Source organism: Mobula hypostoma, chromosome 4 (genome assembly GCF_963921235.1).
Source record: "Mobula hypostoma chromosome 4, sMobHyp1.1, whole genome shotgun sequence".
Lineage (NCBI taxonomy): Eukaryota > Metazoa > Chordata > Chondrichthyes > Myliobatiformes > Myliobatidae > Mobula > Mobula hypostoma.
Window position 1 is genome coordinate 10,222,487 of NC_086100.1, and position 18,899 is coordinate 10,241,385.

General features: G+C 42.6%; 1 protein-coding gene across 1 annotated transcript; it reads right to left on the minus strand.

Moving 5' to 3' along the window:
• Nucleotides 1-343: 343 nt before the first annotated feature.
• Nucleotides 344-18,590, minus strand: LOC134344703 (extracellular calcium-sensing receptor-like). Its single transcript, XM_063044786.1, is given in 6 exon segments — nt 344-1,251; nt 1,337-1,460; nt 11,641-11,868; nt 15,531-16,364; nt 17,503-17,771; nt 18,578-18,590. Coding segments are annotated over 6 exon segments (2,364 nt in total). The 5' UTR covers nt 18,579-18,590.
• Nucleotides 18,591-18,899: the final 309 nt, after the last annotated feature.

Genomic DNA, 18,899 nt, shown 5'->3' on the forward strand with positions numbered 1-18,899 from the left:
CTCGTGATAGCTATTTCAGCCCTGGGAAAAAGCCTCTAACTATCCACACTATCAATGCCTCTCATCATCTTATCTAAGGCAGAGAGGTATAGGTTCTTGGTTAGCCAATGCATCAAAGGGTATGGGGAAAAGGCGGGGAACGGGGTGGCTTGAAGAATAGGATCAGCTTATGACTAAATGCCGGTGCAGACACGATGGGCTGAATGGCCTACTTCTGCTTCTATATCATATGTTTTTATGGTCTATCATTGAATTTGGATATCATCAAAAGGATTGAAAAGTACATTTAATGAACGATGATTACACACACGGATGTGACAAAAATACAAAGAGACGCTGGCAATTAAAGTGATGTCCCTTTCGCCATCATGTATTTCTTTGTATTATACTCTGGTTTCAATAAGATAATGTAACATTTCGGTGCGAATATGCAGACGAGCAGGCCGAAGCTCGATGCCCAGATGGCGAATACTTCTGTAGCTACGGTGTACTTTCCTGGAGAGCTTACGTAAGCTGGAATGAAAGTTATCCAAACAGCGCAAAAGATCAGCATGCTGAAGGTGATGTACTTGGCGTCGTTGAAACTGTCCGGGAGTTTCCGGGCAAGGAATGCAAGCACTAGACAAACAATGGACAACAGTGCAATGTAGGCGGACACTAGATAAAAGGCGGTCAATGAACCCACATCACATTCCAGAATAATCATGTCTCTGTAATAACTCATGTTTTTCAGTGGGTAGGGAGGTGACACTCTGAGCCAGATGACGCAAACTAAACCCTGCAAGATTGTAAGCATAAAGACACCCAGTCGTTGCTGCCCGGGTCCGAACCAGTTCATTACACTACTGTTGGGGAGAGTTGCTTTAAAGGCAACCACGACAAGAATGGTTTTGCCCAAGATGCAGGAAATGCTGAGAACGAACACAACTCCGAATGCTGTCCGACGCAACATGCAAGACCAGCCGGATGGTTCTCCAATGAAGGCGAGCGAGGAAATAAAGCAAAGCAGGAGGGCGAAGAGAAGCAGGAAACTGAGTTCCGAGTTGTTCGCTTTGACTATGGGTGTTTCTCGATACCGGTAGAAAATGGCAGCGGTAGTCAATGTAAAACACACTCCCACTAGAGCAAGCGTCACTAATACAAATCCCAGAACATCTGTAAAGGAAAGAAACTCAACCGTCTTCAGAACACATTGGGTTTTTGCCTGATTGGACCAGTGTTCCGAAGGACACGTGATGCAATCTGTGGAATCTGGAAACATAATCATTTGATATGAAATTGTGTGGACGGTGGTATTGCAGAATTGGTAGACAATGCTATTCTTCTCAACACTTACCAGTGGTGTTGCTGATCTCACCATCGGCGCAGTCTGCACAGTCAAAACAACATATCGGTTGTCCTTTCCGGCTTACCTTTCTTGTTCCAGGAAGACAGGGTTCTGAACAAATTGCTCGCGGGATCTGAAGCAACAGAAAACATCTTGATGGTATCTATTGCATGTGTAAATAAGCCCATTAATCATGCTAAATATTTTTAAAAAGGTTTGAAAAGGAGCTTGAGAGGTAAAAGGAAAATAAATGTCTAGTGAACCTTCAAATAAGTAGATTCTGGGCATATTATTTTTGACGGATATGAAGCAACTAACGGCGGTGGCTAAAATGGCTGTTTGACAGAATTGGAGAAGCAGGGCTGTTTTGGCGCAGGCAAAGAAGATGATTTCGAGAGTTCGAAATCAGGAATAGTTGACTCGAAGTGTATCAATAAGGAACAGTAAATCGTTACAGCTCAATTAACACCCACGCAAGAGTGCGCATAAAAGCACAGACAGTAAACTACATTCGAATTCTGTATAACTGTTTATACCTGAAACCCCGATCATTCGGGATCTAGGTCACAAGGATACACACGGAGGTAGATACACTTAGAGCGCAGTATACATATAACTGGGTAACTGACAGGAAGGGGAGGGGGGATAGCCAGACATTGCACAGCACCTTTCTGGCTGTTCCACTGAACAACTGGAATACCACTTTAGACACTGAGGCTGTCCGGAGAACCAGTAGACGAAAACCACAGCCGTTAGGTTTCTAGCAAAGAGTCTGGTCTGTGCTTAGAAGGGTCTCTGTGGGAAAGTGTGGTGAAGAGGCGAGCTGTAGTGATAGGGAGTCTATTGTTTAGGGGAATATACTGCTGCACTTGTGGACCAGAGTGAGATTTCCGGATGGTATGTTGCCTCTCTAGTGCCAGAATTCTTAGGTGGGAGCGTGAACTTTCAGAGGTCATGGTCAACGTCGGTACCATTAATATAGGTAAGAAGGATGAGGAAGTCCTGGAAACTGATTCAGGGAGTTAGGTGCTAAGTTAAATGCCGGGACCTCCATATTTATTATGTCAGGATTACCAACGGTTCCACGCACTGATAGGACTAGAAATGGAAAGATTATGCAGTTTTTAACACGTATCAATGGAAGTTACTGCAGGAAGGATTGCTTCATATTTTTGGATCATTGGATTTTCTTCCGGGGAATTGGGACCTGTACAATAGGTAGGGTTTTCACCTGAAATTGAAGAGGACTAAGATCCATGAGGCAAGATTTGCTGGTGCTGCACTGGAGTAGTTTAAGCTCGATTTGTAATGTGATGGAGATCAGCTAGCCAGTGCAGACAGCAAAGTGGTCGTTTGCATCTATGTGGTTAAGCCTACATGCCAAGTGTGAAATCGGAAGTTTGAGCACGGTGGGACTAATGTTGTGAGTTGTGTATATTTGAAAGCAATGTGTTTTGTAGGTCATGTGCTGACCATAGAGTATGGATCTGTACATGGGAATATGACATTGTAGCCAATAGTAAAATTTGTTTGTAGGATGAGCAGTTCAGTAACCCAGGTTTCCGTTGTTTTATCGTGAAAGATCGGGAGGTGTTAAAGCGGTAAGGATGACGTTACACGTCCCAACAAACAGCAGGTTAGTGCTTAGAAAGGACTGACAAGAGACCTTGTCTACTGATGTCATAAGGGGGGCACTGGAAGCGAACCCAATGCAAGAAACAGACACTGAAGTACCAGGAACAGGACATGACTAGAGACTAGAGATAGTGACGTGACTGGATGCAGTCCAAAATTGCCTCACAGGTAGGTAGGGTAGTTAAGAAAGCTTATCGGGTGTTGGCTTTCGTAAGTAGAGGGATAGAGTTTAAGAGGCGGGATGTAACGATGCAGCTCTATAAAACTCTGGTTAGACAACACTTGGAGTACTGTCACCAGTTCTGGTCGCCTCACTGTAGGAAGGACGAGGAAGCATTGGAAAGGGTACAGAGGAGATTTCCCAGGATCCTGCCTGGTTTAAAGAGGATGCATTATGATCAGAGATTAAGGGAGCTAGGGCTTTACTCTTTGGAGAGAAGGAGGATGAGAGGAGACATGATAGAGGTGTACAAGATAATTAGAAGAATCGATAGAGTGGACAGCCAGCTCCTCGTCCCCAGGGCACCACTGCTCAATACAAGAGGACATGGCTTTAAGGTAAGGGGTGGGAAGTTCAAGGGGGATATTAGAGGAAGGTTTTTCACTCAGAGAGTGGTTGATGCGTGGAATGCACTACCTGAGTCAGTGGTGGAGGCAGATACACTAGTGAAGTTCAAGAGACTACTAGACAGGTGTATGGAGGAATTTAAGGTGGGGGTTATATGGGAGGCAGGGTTTGATGGTCGGCACAACATTGTGGGCTGAAGGGCCTGCAATGTGCTGTACTATTCTATGTTCTATGTTCTATGTTTATCTAGGCACAACAAGGCTCCGGTCTTGCTGCAGCGGTAGAACTTGATAGCGATACAGACAAGGACGCAGGCGAGGTTGCAGGCAAGGCTTTAGGCAGAGTTTTCAGGCAGGACAAGGCTTCAGAAGAGGTTTCAGGCAAGGCAAGGTTTCAAGCAGAGTTTGCAGGCATGGCAAGACTTCAGGCAGAAGGTGAAGAGAAAGGAAGGGAACAGTCCAGCAACTGAAGCTGAACCAAGGAGCTATTTATGTAGCCAGGCCAAAATCAGAATATATGTGCCTCAATTAAGGCACACAACAGGACTAGGGAATACCGGAAATCCTGGAATATGGATCGATGGACCGGACTGTGAACCGGAATGCGGATTTCTCGTATCCGACTATGACAACTGAAGCTATATGGATGAAACTGGGGAATAAGAAAGGGATGACCACATTAACAGAGTTATATTGTCGACGCCCCAATAATCTATGGGATTTAGAAGAGCTAAAATTTAGAGAGTTCGTTGACTCTTTCCAGAAATAGAAGTTTGCGATAGTAGTTGATTTTAACTTTAAGTGTATTGACTAGAACTCCCATACTGTAAAAGTACTGGATGGGAAAGAGTTTGTCAACTGTATTCAGGAAAGTTTCTTTCATCAGTACATGGAATTCGCAACTGGAACGAATGCGATTCTAGGTCTTGTATTAGGGAATGAGACGGGGAATGGAGCAGATAACTGCAGTGGAACAGTTTTCATTTAGTGGTCATAATGCCCTTAGTTTCAAAATAATTCTGGACAAAGATAGGTGTGGCTTGTCCGAATACTTAGTCAGAGCATGTCCAATCGACGATGGCCTCATCTCCCTTCTTGTGCCAGTTCCCTTTCACCCTCCATTGCTTTCGAATATCTATCTGATTCTCTCTTAAAGATATTTAATTAATTTCCTTTCTCCACCCTCGGGGCAAAGAATCCCGGAGAATCACGAACACCTCAGAAACTAATTGTCTATGCATCTCAGCTTGAACTGTTGAGCGTCTTACTTCGGGATTGTTTTCCTTTATTCCATAGTCTCCAACCGCTCAATCGACCTCACCATCTACTTTTAGGACCTATATATTTGAATAAGGTGATCCCTCCTTCGTCTAAACTCCAAGAGAACAGACCGAACTGTCCAGACTGTCTATTACAAATTAAGTATATGAATTATCAGCAATATCTGTTCCACAATGTTTTATTCGATATTGGGGGATAGTGCAGAGCACACCAAGACCCCAGCGTGCAGCATTCTCAACCTATTATTATTGTCAACCCTGCCTATACAGTATGTGAACTTCTCCCATCGGGGAATGGCTAACTTATTGTTATTGGAATAACGCTATTAGCTACCAATTTTCCTCCTTTTCACCAATTCCTTTAAAAAAATTAGTTTCATTTCAAGAAATGCTTTCAACATTGGAACTCTCTGAAAACACGAAGTCCAACGTAGGTCAGAGAGTAGATTAGGTGCCAGCCCAGCAAAGCGAGGATTATTCTGTCTCTGTAGTCATTGCCCCTGAGCTACAGTATTCATTCATATAGTATATTCCTGGATCGGACAGATAATCATCCCGATTTGTATAGGTTCTGGGAAGAGTTGAAACCAATGGATATTCTTCAACAGGTGCTGCCACCTCTGGAAAGTGATCATTGTCATAAAGATCAGGCCACTCTATATCTTTCTCTTCGTTTCATGGTCTTTAAAGGCGCCCGAGTGCACGTCTACTCCACCTAAATTCACCTTGTGATATTCTAATCACAAATGATCTTCCCGCATATTATTCCGTTATTGAGTTCTTCCTACACCCAAACAGCTTTACCACTTCTGAGGGCACACAAAGAATTTGTTCTTCATCTGTGGTCATGTATGCACTTCAATTTCTAACGCTGTTTTGTTTCAACATTTCTCACTTTGTCTAAATACAGAAAGTAATGTTGGAGAAGGTAAGGAGAATTGGGCAGGCTTGTTCTCAGCCTCCGGCACACTGACACCATTTCTGGACTCTGCTGTTTGACCTCATACTAAATATAAATTCTTAGCGGCGGCATTGTCGGCCATTTTTTTGACGCGTGTGCCTGATACTCCACAGTGAGTGCACACAGCTTTCAGGTGCTGTATACTGCTGCTGAGGATGTAGAAGACAGCTTAGACATCTCGACATTCCACACTGAGATTTCCCTTTTCCGCTCAAAGTGTGTGAGCCCGCAAGTTGCCATGGAAAGTCATGGTAGGGAGGTTCAGCATGTCTTGCAGTTTTCTGCATGTTTCACATTCCTCTACATAATCTTCCAGTTGTATGGTCAGATCAGACCACCACACAGACTACTTGATTGCTGGCGACATTTTCCTTGATGTCTTTGGTGGATGTGACAAATTATTTTGACTTCCATAGAAGCAGGAATTGGGAGTCTGGGGCCCTTTAACAGCAAATAGGTGAGTGTGTTTCTTTCCAGCCAATAGGTCTGAGTTCGTGATCTACCTTTAGAACTTCAGTCATCGAAGTGTTTCGAGTACAGGAGCCTGGCTAGTGGCTAGTACTCCATTGGAAGTAGGAATTTACTTCATCAAGTAGCAGCTAAAGCGTTCACAAACCCGCACGAGTGTCAGCGTCTCCATTTCAATTTGGGGGTAATGCTGTTTTGTTCTGTATCAGTGCACTTGATGAACATGCAATTGGTTCCTATACACAGCTACAGTATTGCCTGAATAGACCGCGGAGGCGAAAGAAAGAGGCGTCTGCAGACAGCATTGTTGCATTGTTTGACTCTAGAAACGCCAGTGTTAGCGGAGAGATACGCTCTGCTTTCAGCGATGAGAATTACTTCTCCTGTAATGTGTTTCAGGTACAGACGTTTCTCCGAGAGAGGAGGTCACCAGTTGGCTCTGTTTCCTTCGCCAAATCTGGAATTAACTTTCACACCTGGCTTTGAAAGACACTGCGATATCTGATACATTCGTAGGTTTTTCCATGTTCCTAACACTGGCCAGTTTTCTGAATCCTGACACTCCCTTTGAGGACAGTTGGTGGCCTCAGAACTTCCCCTCCAACTCTGCAAATTTACATTTCATTTTGTTCATGCTGAACCCAGACTGTTTCAGATTTCACAAGGCAGTTTTCACTCTTTTGTCATGTTCTTCAGCTGAGCCTCCGAAGATGAGTTTATCAGCAATGCGGCGGACTACTCCTTACCGCCCCTTCAAAATTTGATTCACTCTCATCTGAAAGAGCCAGGGACTGATTATATGCCAAAGTAGACCCTTGAAAACAGAGCTTTCATATGGTGTGATAAAGGCAATGAGCGTCTGTGACTCAGGATTTAAACTGATTTGCCAGAGCTCTGAGTTTGGATGTATTTTGATGAACAACGTTGCTCCAATCAGCATACTCAATGTGTTCTCAACAGAGGGCAGAATATACTTATCTCGCGTCATTTCATTATTCACTTTGGTTGGATCAACACAGATCCTCACTCTGCCATCTGGCTTGGGAGCAGGAATACTGCTACAGACCAGTCAGTTCGTTCATTCACTCTAGCTATGATGTCAAGTGCCTCTATTCTCTCAGGTTCAGCATTGCCTTTATCATCAATAGGGCTGGTATATGTCTCGCTGTGGTCAGAGAGTAGGATGTCACTCCTGGCCTCGGATGGATAAGCTACTCACTTTATAACTATATAACCATACAACAATTACAGCACAGAAAACAGAACATCTCGGTCCTTCTACTCCGTACCGAACACTTACTGTCACCTAGTCCCACAGACCTGCACTCAGCCCATAACCGTCCATTCCTTTCCTGTCCATATAGCTATCCCATTATACTTTAAATGACAATATCGAACCTGCCTTTACCACTTCTGCCGGAAGCTCGTCCCACACAGCTACTGCTCTCTGAGTAAACAAGTTCCTCCTCATGTTACCCCTAAACATTTGCCCCCTAATCTCAACTCATGTCTTCTTGTTTGAATCTCCCCCACTCTCAATGGAAAAAAGCCTATCCACGTCAACTCTATCTATCCCCCTCATAATTTTAAATACCTCTATTAAGTGTTCCCTCAACCTTTTACGCTCCAAAGAATAAAGACCCTATCTCTGTAACTTAGGTGCTGAAACCCAAGTAACATTCTTGTAAATTTTCTCTCTATTCTCTCTATTTTGTTGACATCTTTCCTATAATTCGGTGACCAGAACTGTACAGAATACTCCAAATTTGGCCTTACCAAGGCCTTGTGGAATTTTAACATTACATCCCAACTCTATACTCAATGCACAGATTTATAAAGGCTAGCATACCAAAAACTTTCTTCACCTCCCTATCCACATGAGTTTCCACCTTCAGGGAACTATGCACCATTATTCCTAGATCCCTCTGTTCAACTTCATTCTTCAATGCCCTACCATTTACCATGAATGTCCTATTGTGTTTAGTCCTACCGGAATGTAGCACCTCACATTTACCAGCATTAAACTCCATTTGCCATCTTTAAGCCCACTCTTTTAACTGGCCTGAATCTCTCTGCAAGCTTTGGAAACCTACTTAATTATCCACAACGCCACCTATCTTATTATCATCTGCATACTTACTAATCCGATTTAACACTCCATCATCCAGATCATTAATGTATATGATAAACAACAGTGGACCCAGTACAGATCCCTGAGGCACACCACTAGTCACTGGCCTCCAATCTGACGAACAGTTATCCACCACTACTCTCTGGGGTCTCCCATCCAGCCACTACTGAATCCATTTTACTACTTCTATATTAATACCTAACGACTGAACCTTCCTAACTAACCTTCCATGTGGAACCTTAGTCCTACTGAAGTCCATATAGACAACATCCACCGCTTTACCCTCGTCAACTTTCCTAGTAACATCTTCAAAAATTCATTAAGATTTGTCAAACATGACCTTCCACTCACAGATCCATGGTGACTGCTCCTAATCAGACCTTGTCCATCCAGATAATTATATATACCATCTCTAAGTATACTTTACATCATTTTACTTATCATTGACGTCAAACTCACAGGCCAATAATTGCTAGGTTTACGCTTAGAACCCTTTTTAAAAAATAGAACAACATGAACAATACGCCAATCCTCCGGCACCATCCCCGTTTCTAATTACATTTGAAATATTTCTGTCAGAGTCTCTACTATTTCTACACTAACTTCCCTCAAGGTCCTAAGGAATATCCTGTCAGGACCCGGAGAGTTATCCAGTTTTATATTCCTTAAAAGCGTCAGTACTTCCTTTTCTTCAATCATCATAGCTTCCATAACTTCCCTACCTGTTTCTCTTACCTTAGATAATTCAATATCCTTCTCCTTAGTGAATACCGAAGAAAATAAATTATTCAAAATCTCCCCCATCTCGTTTGGTCCACGCATAGCTGTCCAGTGGGATTCTGTAAGGGACGAGTTTTATCCCTCACTATCCTTTTGTTATTATTATAACTGTAGAAACCCTTTGGATTTATTTTCACCTTACTTGCCAAAGCAACGTCGTATCTTCTTTTAGCTTTTCTAATTTCTTTCTTAAGATTCATTTTACCTTCTTTATATTCCTAGAGCATCTCATTTACTCCATGCTGCCTATATTTATTGTAGATATCACTCTTTTTCCAAAACAAGTTTCCAATATCCCTTGAAAATCGTGGCTCTCTCAGACTTTTAACCTTTCCTTCCAACCTAACAGGATTATAAAGATTCTGAACCCTCAAAATTTCACCTTTAAATGACCTCCATTTCTCTATTACATCCTTCGTATAAAACAAATTGTCACAATCCACTCCTTCTAAATTATTCTGCATTTCCTCAAAGTTAGCCTTTCTCCAATCAAAAATGTCAACCCCGGGTGCATACCTATCCTTATCCATAATTATATTGAAACTACTGGCATTGTTGTCACTGGACCCGAAGTTCTCCCCAACACATACCACCACCACCTGACCTATGCCATTCCCTAACAGGAGATCCAACACTGCTTCTTCTCTAGTTGGCACCTCAATGTATTGCTCCAAAAAACTATCCTGCACACATTTTACAAACTCAGGCCTGTGAACAACGCTGGCTACTTCCATTGCACTCAGCATGGTTTGCTGAATATAACCTTGTTCTGAGGTTCAGCTTTTCTATGGCATGTCATCCCAGTAGTGGTGAGAAGAGATTCAGGGCAACACAGAGATCCTCTTATAACTGTTCTGCATTTTTACTGCTGGAAATAGTAAATATTCCTTTCGTACAGAGCTTATGTTGCCCTGTTCACATGATAACTTTGTTTGTTGTCTTTTGCGTAATGTTTGCTTTCTTCGCCAGATTTAAGAACTGACATTCCTAGCTGGCTGTGGCATATTCCCTAGTGTGCAGTTTGAACATCACTGCCTCATTTGAACTTAGAGCCCCAGGTAAAACCCCGCTGTCTGAATCAAGGTTTTCTTTGACCTCCTCAAGAATTGTATCTGAGTGGCCCTGGACTTTATGTTGATTAGCTGTATTGCATTGTAGGTATTTCACTTCGTTTGCTGAACAGAGCTCTCTGACTTGGAATGCCGACTTGCCGCATCTTCTGTAGTTGGACATTTTATTGGTTCTTTGTTTTGCTTGTCTGTTTGTTGAGCTCAGCTCTAATGTCACCTCTTTTTGCTGTCTTTCTAACTGCACCTTGTTTATACGCTTCTTTTTGAACAGTTTCTAGCTTTACCACACCATCGATTTTATGCCAGACTTCTGGATTTTGCTAACGAACATTCTCACTCTGCCTGACCATAAAAATAGCTTTCTCTATTGTGAGCTTAGCCTGCAGCTGAAGTCTGTCTGACAATTTGGTTTCTTGTCGCTTATCAACAGTCGTGTCTCTAATAATCTCATCTCTCAGATATCCATATGGACAGTGGTCTGACAACCTAGCTCATGTTTACTGGAGTTCAGTTTTACCCGGTCAGATATTACCTCTTATTTCCTTTGAAATATTCTCTGAAATTATCCTGCATTGTTTTGTACTCCTTCTGAGCATCTGTTAGTCCTAATCCAATCATGATATAAATCAGCTGTTTCCTTCATGTCCTCCACGAATATCAGTGTGATTACCTGAGCCTCTTCTAAAGTCTGAATGAGACTGCTTGCAAACCTAATTCTCTCGAAGTTTCTGAACGATCTCTCTATACCCCTTTGTTAGAGAAATTAACTGTCTCTGTGGGCTTTATTAGCTATGATAATATAGATACTCCACGTCTTTGCTCCATTTTCCTGTTTGTTTATTTATTATTTTATTTATTTGGAATATTAAAGTCTTCCTTTTCCTCCCAGACACTGTGACTGACTTCTTTGAATTCTCTGCTGTGTCTGTGTCTCTCTGCAATTCCCTAGGCTAGACGTCCAGGGTGTATTACAATTTCTCCACTTTCAGCTGTCTTTCAAAGGCGTTTCCTAGCAGCTTCGGCCTTTCTCAGGTGAGGCCTCATGGTTATCGAAGTCGCATAGGCAGTTTTGGTTGAAAAGTCTCCGGATATTCTATGCGAACAGGAACAGCCTTAACGTAAATTCTTTCTTGTTGTGGATCTCATTTGGTCTATATCATCAGTTCATTGACGATAAACCACTTATGACACATTGTTGCATTCAATACGGATGGATAATGCAGAGCAGACCAGCACGACAGCATGTATAACACTCAACTGAACTCTATTTACAAACCTGATTGCACAGTACGTGAACCCTTACCATGTGGGGACGACTAATGTAGTGACATAAGATCAACACTATTAACTACTACTACACACCTACTACACACATATGTAGCCATTTTCCATTCCAAGTGAATATTAAAAGAAGGCCATACCGTATTTTCGGTCGTGCTCCACATGATATCTCCGACATTCATTAATAGTTCCTGCCCTGGCTTTGCGGAGCCGTCATAATATCCGACGTTTACAATGTCAACGCCACCCTTGATTATCGCTTGTAAGTTCACGATTTCGTATCTTGGAACCGGGTCTCCATTTTCATCAAAATATACTGTGTCTCCAGTCTTCGCTGTGAAATTGACAGTGCGGAGGTAGTGCAGTAACTGGTGAGGGAAGGGTAGGGAACAAAAAACCTGAGGCTCCTCTTTAATTAGTGTGTGGATACCGTCGACATAAATACAAACAATCAAATTTGCTGCAAACGTAAATAATTCAAATGTGCACGATGACCAGTACAACAGAAAGATGGTACCTATATTTCAAATTTCCGTGGGAGGGTGGCTATTTTTAAGGAATAATATAGTTGTCAGTGATACCCAGATGTAATCACTGAATAAGAAAATGTGTGTTCTGGATCTAAAGTCGAGTTTCAAACTTGTACTCCTGGACTGTACGTCACTGAGAAACCACAGGGATGCAGCCATAGAAACCATAGAAACTACAGCACAGAAACAGGCCTTTTGACCCTTCTTGGCTGTGCCGAACCATTTTCTGCCGAGTCCCACTGACCTGCACAAGGACCATATCCCTCCATACGCCTCCCATCCATGTATCTGTCCAATTTATTCTTAAATGTTAAAAAGGAACCCGCATTTACCACCTCGTCTGGCAGCTCATTCCATACTCCCACCACTCTCTGTGTGAAGAAGCCCCCCGCCAATGTTCCCTATAAACTTTTCCCCACTCACCCTAAACCCATGTCCTCTGGTTTTTTTCTCCCCTTGCCTCAGTGGAAAAAGCCTGCTTGCATTCATTCTATCTATACCCATCATAATTTTATATACCTCTATCAAATCTTCCCTCATTCTTCTACGCTCCAGGGAATAAAGTCCCAACCTATTCAACCTTTCTCTGTAACTGAGTTTCTCAAGTCCCGGCAACATCCTTGTAAACCTTCTCTGCACTCTTTCAACCTTATTTATATCCTTCCTGTAATTTGGTGACCAAAACTGAACACAATACTCCAGATTCGGCCTCACCAATGCCTTATACAACCTCATCAGAACATTCCAGCTCTTATACTCAATACTTTGATTAATAAAGGCCAATGTACCAAAAGCTCTCTTTACGACCCTATCTACCTGTGACGCCACTTTTAGGGAATTTTGTATCTGTATTCCCAGATCTCTGCACTCCTCAGTGCCTTACCATTAACCCTGTATGTTCTACCTTAGTTTGTCCTTCCAATGTGCAATACCTCACACTTGTCAGTATTAAACGCCATCTGCCATTTTTTAGCCCATTTTTCCAGCTGGTCCAAGTCCCTCTGCAGGCTCTGAAAACCTTCCTCACCGTCTACTACACCTCCAATCTTTGTATCATCAGCAAACTTGCTGATCCAATTTACCACATTATCATCCAGATCATTGATATAGATGACAAATAACAATGGACCCAGCACTGATCCCTGTGGCACACCACTAGTCACAGGCCTCCACTCAGAGAAGCAATTCTCTACCACCACTCTCTGGCTTCTTCCATCGAGGCAATGTCTAATCCAATTTAACACCTCTCCATGTACACCTAGCGACTGAATTTTCCTAACTAACCTCCCATGCGGAACCTTGTCAAAGGCCTTACTGAAGTCCATGTAGACAATATCCACTGCTTTCCCTTCATCCACTTTCCTGGTAACCTCCTCGAAAAACTCCAATAGATTGGTCAGACATGACCTACCACGCACAAAGCCATGTTGACTCTCCCTAATAATTCCCTGTCTACCAAAATGCTTGTAGATTCTGTCTCTTAGTATTCCCTCCAATAACTTACCTACTACCGACGTTAAACTTACTGGCCTATAATTTCCCAGATTACTTTTCGATCCTTTTTTAAACAACGGAACAACATGAGCCACTCTCCAATCCTCCGGCACCTCACCTGTAGACAGCGACATTTTAAATATTACTGCCAGGGCCCCTGCCATTTCAACACTAGTCTCCTTCAAGGTCCGAGGGAACACCCTGTCAGGTCCCGGGGAGTTATCCACTTTAATTTACCTCAAGGCAGCAAGGACGTCCTCCTTTTAGATCTGTACAGTTTCCATGATCTCACTACTTGTTTCCCTTAATTCCATAGACTTCATGCCAGTTTCCTTAGTAAACACAGACGCAAAAAACCGATTTAGGATCTCCCCCATTTCCTTTGGTTCCGCACATAACCGACCACTCTGATCTTCAAGAGGACCAATTTTATCCCTTACAATCCTTTTGCTCTTAATATACCTGTAAAAGCTCTTTAGATTATCCTTCACTTTGACTGCCAAGGCAACCTCATGTCTTCTTTTAGCCCTCCTGATTTCTTTCTTAAGGATTTTCTTGCACTTCTTATACTCCTCAAACACTTATTTGCTCCCTGCTTCCTATACACGTCATACCACTCCCTCTTCTTCTTTATCAGAGTTGCAATATCCCTTGAGAACCAAGGTTCTTTATTCCTATTCACCTTGCCTTTAATCCTGACAGGAACATACAAATTCTGCACTCTCAAAATTTCTCCTTTGAAGGCTTCCCACCTACCGATCACATCCATGCCAGAGAACAACCAGTCCCAATCCACGCTTTGTAGATCCTTTCTCATTTCTTCAAATTTGGCCTTCTTCCAGTTAAGAACCTCAACCGTAGGACCAGATCTATCCTGGTCCATGATCAAGTTGAAACCAATGGTGTTATGATCACTGGAACCAAAGTTATCCCCTACACAGACTTCTGTCACTTGTCCTAAGTCGTTTCCTAACAGGAGATCCAATATTGCATCCCCTCTAGTTGGTCCCTCTATATATTGATTTAGAAAACTTTCCTGAACACATTTTACAAACTCTAAACCATTTAGACCCCTAACAGTATGGGAGACCCAATCAATATATGGAAAATTAAAATCCCCTACCACCACAACTTTATGTTTCCTGCAGTTGTCTGCTATCTCTCTGCAGATTTGCTCTTCCAAGTCTCGTTGACTATTGGGTGGTCTGTAATACAATCCCACTAATGTGGCCATACTTTTCCTGTTTCTCAGCTCCACCCATAAGGACTCAGTAGACAAGCCCTCTAATCTGTCCTGCCTGAGCACTGCTGTAATATTTTCCCTAACAAGCAATGCCACTCTCCCACCTTTCATTCCTCTGCCTCGATCACATCTGAAACATCGGAACCCTGGAATATTAAGCTGCCAGTCCTGCCCCTCCTGTAACCAAGTTTCACTAATTGCTACAACGTCATAATTCCACGTGTCAATCCACGCCCTCAACTCATCCGCCTTCCCCGCAATACTCCTAGCATTGAAATATATACACCTCAGAAGATTTTTGCCAGCACTCACAACCCTTCTATTAGTAGCCCTGTCCTCTGTACAGTTTGTTAGAAGCTGCCCTCTCAACGTTACCTAATAAGGAAAGTGATAATGTCCACAGGTATCTCCAATACGAAAATCAGGAGAGTTTTGCTAGTGACCTTGCCAACATTCATCCAACGGTCAATACACTTTGTAAACGATCTATGCCTGAATCACACTGTAATTAGGGAAGATAACATATTTGTACATTAACCGCTAAATTCCCCATTGAATAACAAATTGGCATAAAAAACATCGGAAAACGTTTTCTGAGAACAGACGTTTCACCATCAAAAAGGCACTTCATTGCGAAAATACAGTGGCCAATGGTTGAATACCGGAAAATTAAAATGGAACGCAAGATATATTTCAAAATGTACTCACATCTGTTGGCCTTCTTAATGATTCGAATGCTTGAGAAAAGTAATTACACGCCTACCTGCCGTGGCTCGAAATTTGCAATATGTGCACATGTGTTATTCATGAACGGACCGTATCCTTCTACACAAGTTAATAGATTGTGGAGTGCGTGAGCGATGGAGTAGACCGCAGTATACACGTCGTATGAACTCCCGTCCATTATTGCCGGAAGGTAGGCATTTTCTATTCCTTCCATCTGCTCCTTTCCTGTGCATTTCCGCAATTGACTTGGAGAGTTCCCCGGGCTTGTCCCGTTGTCTCGAGTAAAAGAGCAGGTGAATAAAGTTTCCCAGAACTCCATCATCAAAATATTGCCAGGGAAGTTAGAAGGATGTACGTTATGCAGATAATCTCTCAGATCATTTATCTCTGTCCTTCTGGTTGCCGGTCCGATTGTTCCTGCGAGATAAGTTACGCGTTCTTCAGGGAGGAGAAGATCTGCTGTCACCCACGCCTCACTTCCAATCCACTGTATACCAGTTACATTTTGACGCAAAATTTCATTCAGTAAAATTCGCATATCACCAACGTTAGCAAAAGCCACTACCACTTTAGTGGACGCCTGTTTAATCACCTGGACAATTGTTCTGATTTTCTCTGGCGGGTCGGTCCTGTAAAATGACTCAGAGTAGGCAATGCACACCCCCATTTTTTCTATATGTTCCATAAATCCTTCCATTCCGAAATTACCATAATCGGTGTTGCTTCTAATAGTTCCAATCCAAGTCCATCCAAATGTCCTCACCAGTTCAGCGAGAATTTTGGATTGGTATTGGTCGCTTGGAATAGTTCTAAAAAACGTAGGGTATTCTCTCTTATCGCTGAGACAAGAGCATGTGGAGTAGTAGCTAACCTGTTGAGAAGGAGGCAAATAGATGAACTTTACTGCAAGTAAAACGTTTATAAATAATTCTATGATTGTATACAACTGTAACATTAAACATACCACATGAAGAACATACAGAATGTTACTGGCATAATTTAGAACTTTGCATGAGCGATTTAATTATTACTGTTTAGAATTTTGGTCGCTCAATTATAGGAAGAATGTACTGGCTTTGAAATTGGTCCAGCGAGGATTACGAGGTTGCTATCTGGATTAGAGAGCATGTGGTGCAATTTATACAAATTGGGTAATTTTCCCTGGAAAGCCGACGAATGAAGGGAGACATGGTTTAAATTTATAAGACTACGAGAGAGAGAGAGAGAGAGAGAGAGAGAGAGAGAGTGAGAGAGAGAGAGAGAGAGAGAGAGAGAGAGAGAGAGAGAGAGAGAGAGGAGAGAGAGAGAGAGATGGAGAGATGGTGGGGGGGGGGGTACGCTGCCCGTGCTTTTTCTTTTGTTAGCGGTGTTAAGATGTCTCATACACTGCTGTAGACATTTGAGGAGAGAGATAAGAGATAGAACAGAGCAAAGGACGTGTCTGGGGCACTTCTCCCCTCACAGTTTTCGTTGCTTGGAATATGATACGTGGTGTGGTGAGGCGTGTGAATACGATAGAGGCGCCTGATAATCTCCTAGATGGGTCCGCGAAAAAACAGAGAGCGGAGGGACATTGGCATTATGTGGACAACCGGGCGTATGTTTATATTGCAAACACGAGGAAATCTGCAGATGCTTGAATTTCAAGCTACACACATAAAAGTTGTTGGTGAACGCAGCAGGCCAGGCAGCATTTCTAGGAAGAGGTACAGTCGACGTTTCGGGCCAAGACCCTTCGTCAGGAGCCTTCGTCGTCCCGAAACGTCGACTGTCTCTCTTCCTAGAGATGCTGCCTGGCCTGCTGCGTTCACCAGCAGCCTTTATGTGTGTTGTATGTTTGTATTGGTGCTAATAGGGAAATGGTACCGCTATGGTACAATTACAATTGAATAGCTGTGAGCTAATAGGGAAATGGTACCGCAATGGTAGAATTACAATTGAATAGCTGTGAGCTAATAGGGAAATGGTACCGCTATGGTACAATTACAATTGAATAGCTGTGACATTACCAGCGGAATCCCGAAGGAACCCAGTGTCGTAGCGGTTACGATAGAATTCGTAGACACTTAGCATCCAACAATGGCAGCGACATTAGAGGAACCTCTGCATTCAGGGTATTCAATTGCTTCTTCTTCTCCATTGATCAAAGCGAGCGCTGCTTTCGAGGCGATCGTGGGGGATGAACAGTTATCGTGGATCTGATACCCGAGTGTGATCTCCGGAAGGAGATTCTCATTCTGGTTTATTTCTTCAATTGCAAATATCATCGTTTGCGCCAGTCGGAAGTTTGCAAACCAAAAACTGTGGAATTAATGTAAAATGAGAATATAAAGTGTTCAGGTTCAAGGTGTCTGTATAACAGGACACAGATTGTTCAGGTGATGACAATTTCTCTGGTCGCCATGTAATAATCAGTTTATCGACAGAGAATGACCGAAAAATTCGACGAGGTGTGCTATGTTCTATTATCGCCGACGAGAGATCTTATGTACACAAATGATGGCAATTCGATGTGTTGGACAGCGGGCAACAAGGAATAGAAACACAAGAAATGCTACAGATACTGTAAACACTGCGGAACACATATCAAATGCTGGAGGAAATCATGAGGTCAGCCAGCATCTCTGGACAAGTATGCATAGTCGACGTTTCATGGCCCTTCAGCAAGACTCATTATGATAAATGTACTTGGTATCTTCAAGTAATTTTCGTCATTATTTCTGAATTGTATTCGAATTGTGTGATACCAATTAATTGTAAATACACATAGAACGCAGAAGAGTTCAGCATAGTTCATAGAACAGTTATTGCACTGCTTAATTAATGCCTAAGTAAATTAATCTCCTCTGCGAACACGTTCCTTATTTCCTAAATTTTCTGCACATGCATGTGCATATCTAAGAACTCATAAGCACATATAACGTAACTACCCCCCGCCCCAACCCCTAGCAGAGCATTACATGACTCTCTCTATAAAGTAACTTACCAACTTAACTGTTTTGAACTTATTGCCCTCCGACATTAAACTTATGTCCTGTAGTATTAGACATTTCCAACTAGGGAACATTATACTGGTTGTCTGATTGCGAAATCCGGACGGCGAAACACGAATGTAATCTCCGTTGAGAAACTGGCTTAATCTGGCATTTCATCTTTGACACTCAATAAATTTATCAATGCAGGATAAAATGATCCCATCCGGGTGCAGCATGGCTGGGTATCCGAGATCGGAAAAAAAACCTGGATGGTGTTCCGCGGAATCTATCAACTCCAACGCCATCTCCTCTCCCCAACTACCCATCTTTCCTTTCACTTGTTTTCACTTATCACCTATCGGATTGTGCACCTTCTACTGTCGGCTGTTTATGCCTCTGTACAGATACTGCTGAGATGTTAAGTACGAAAC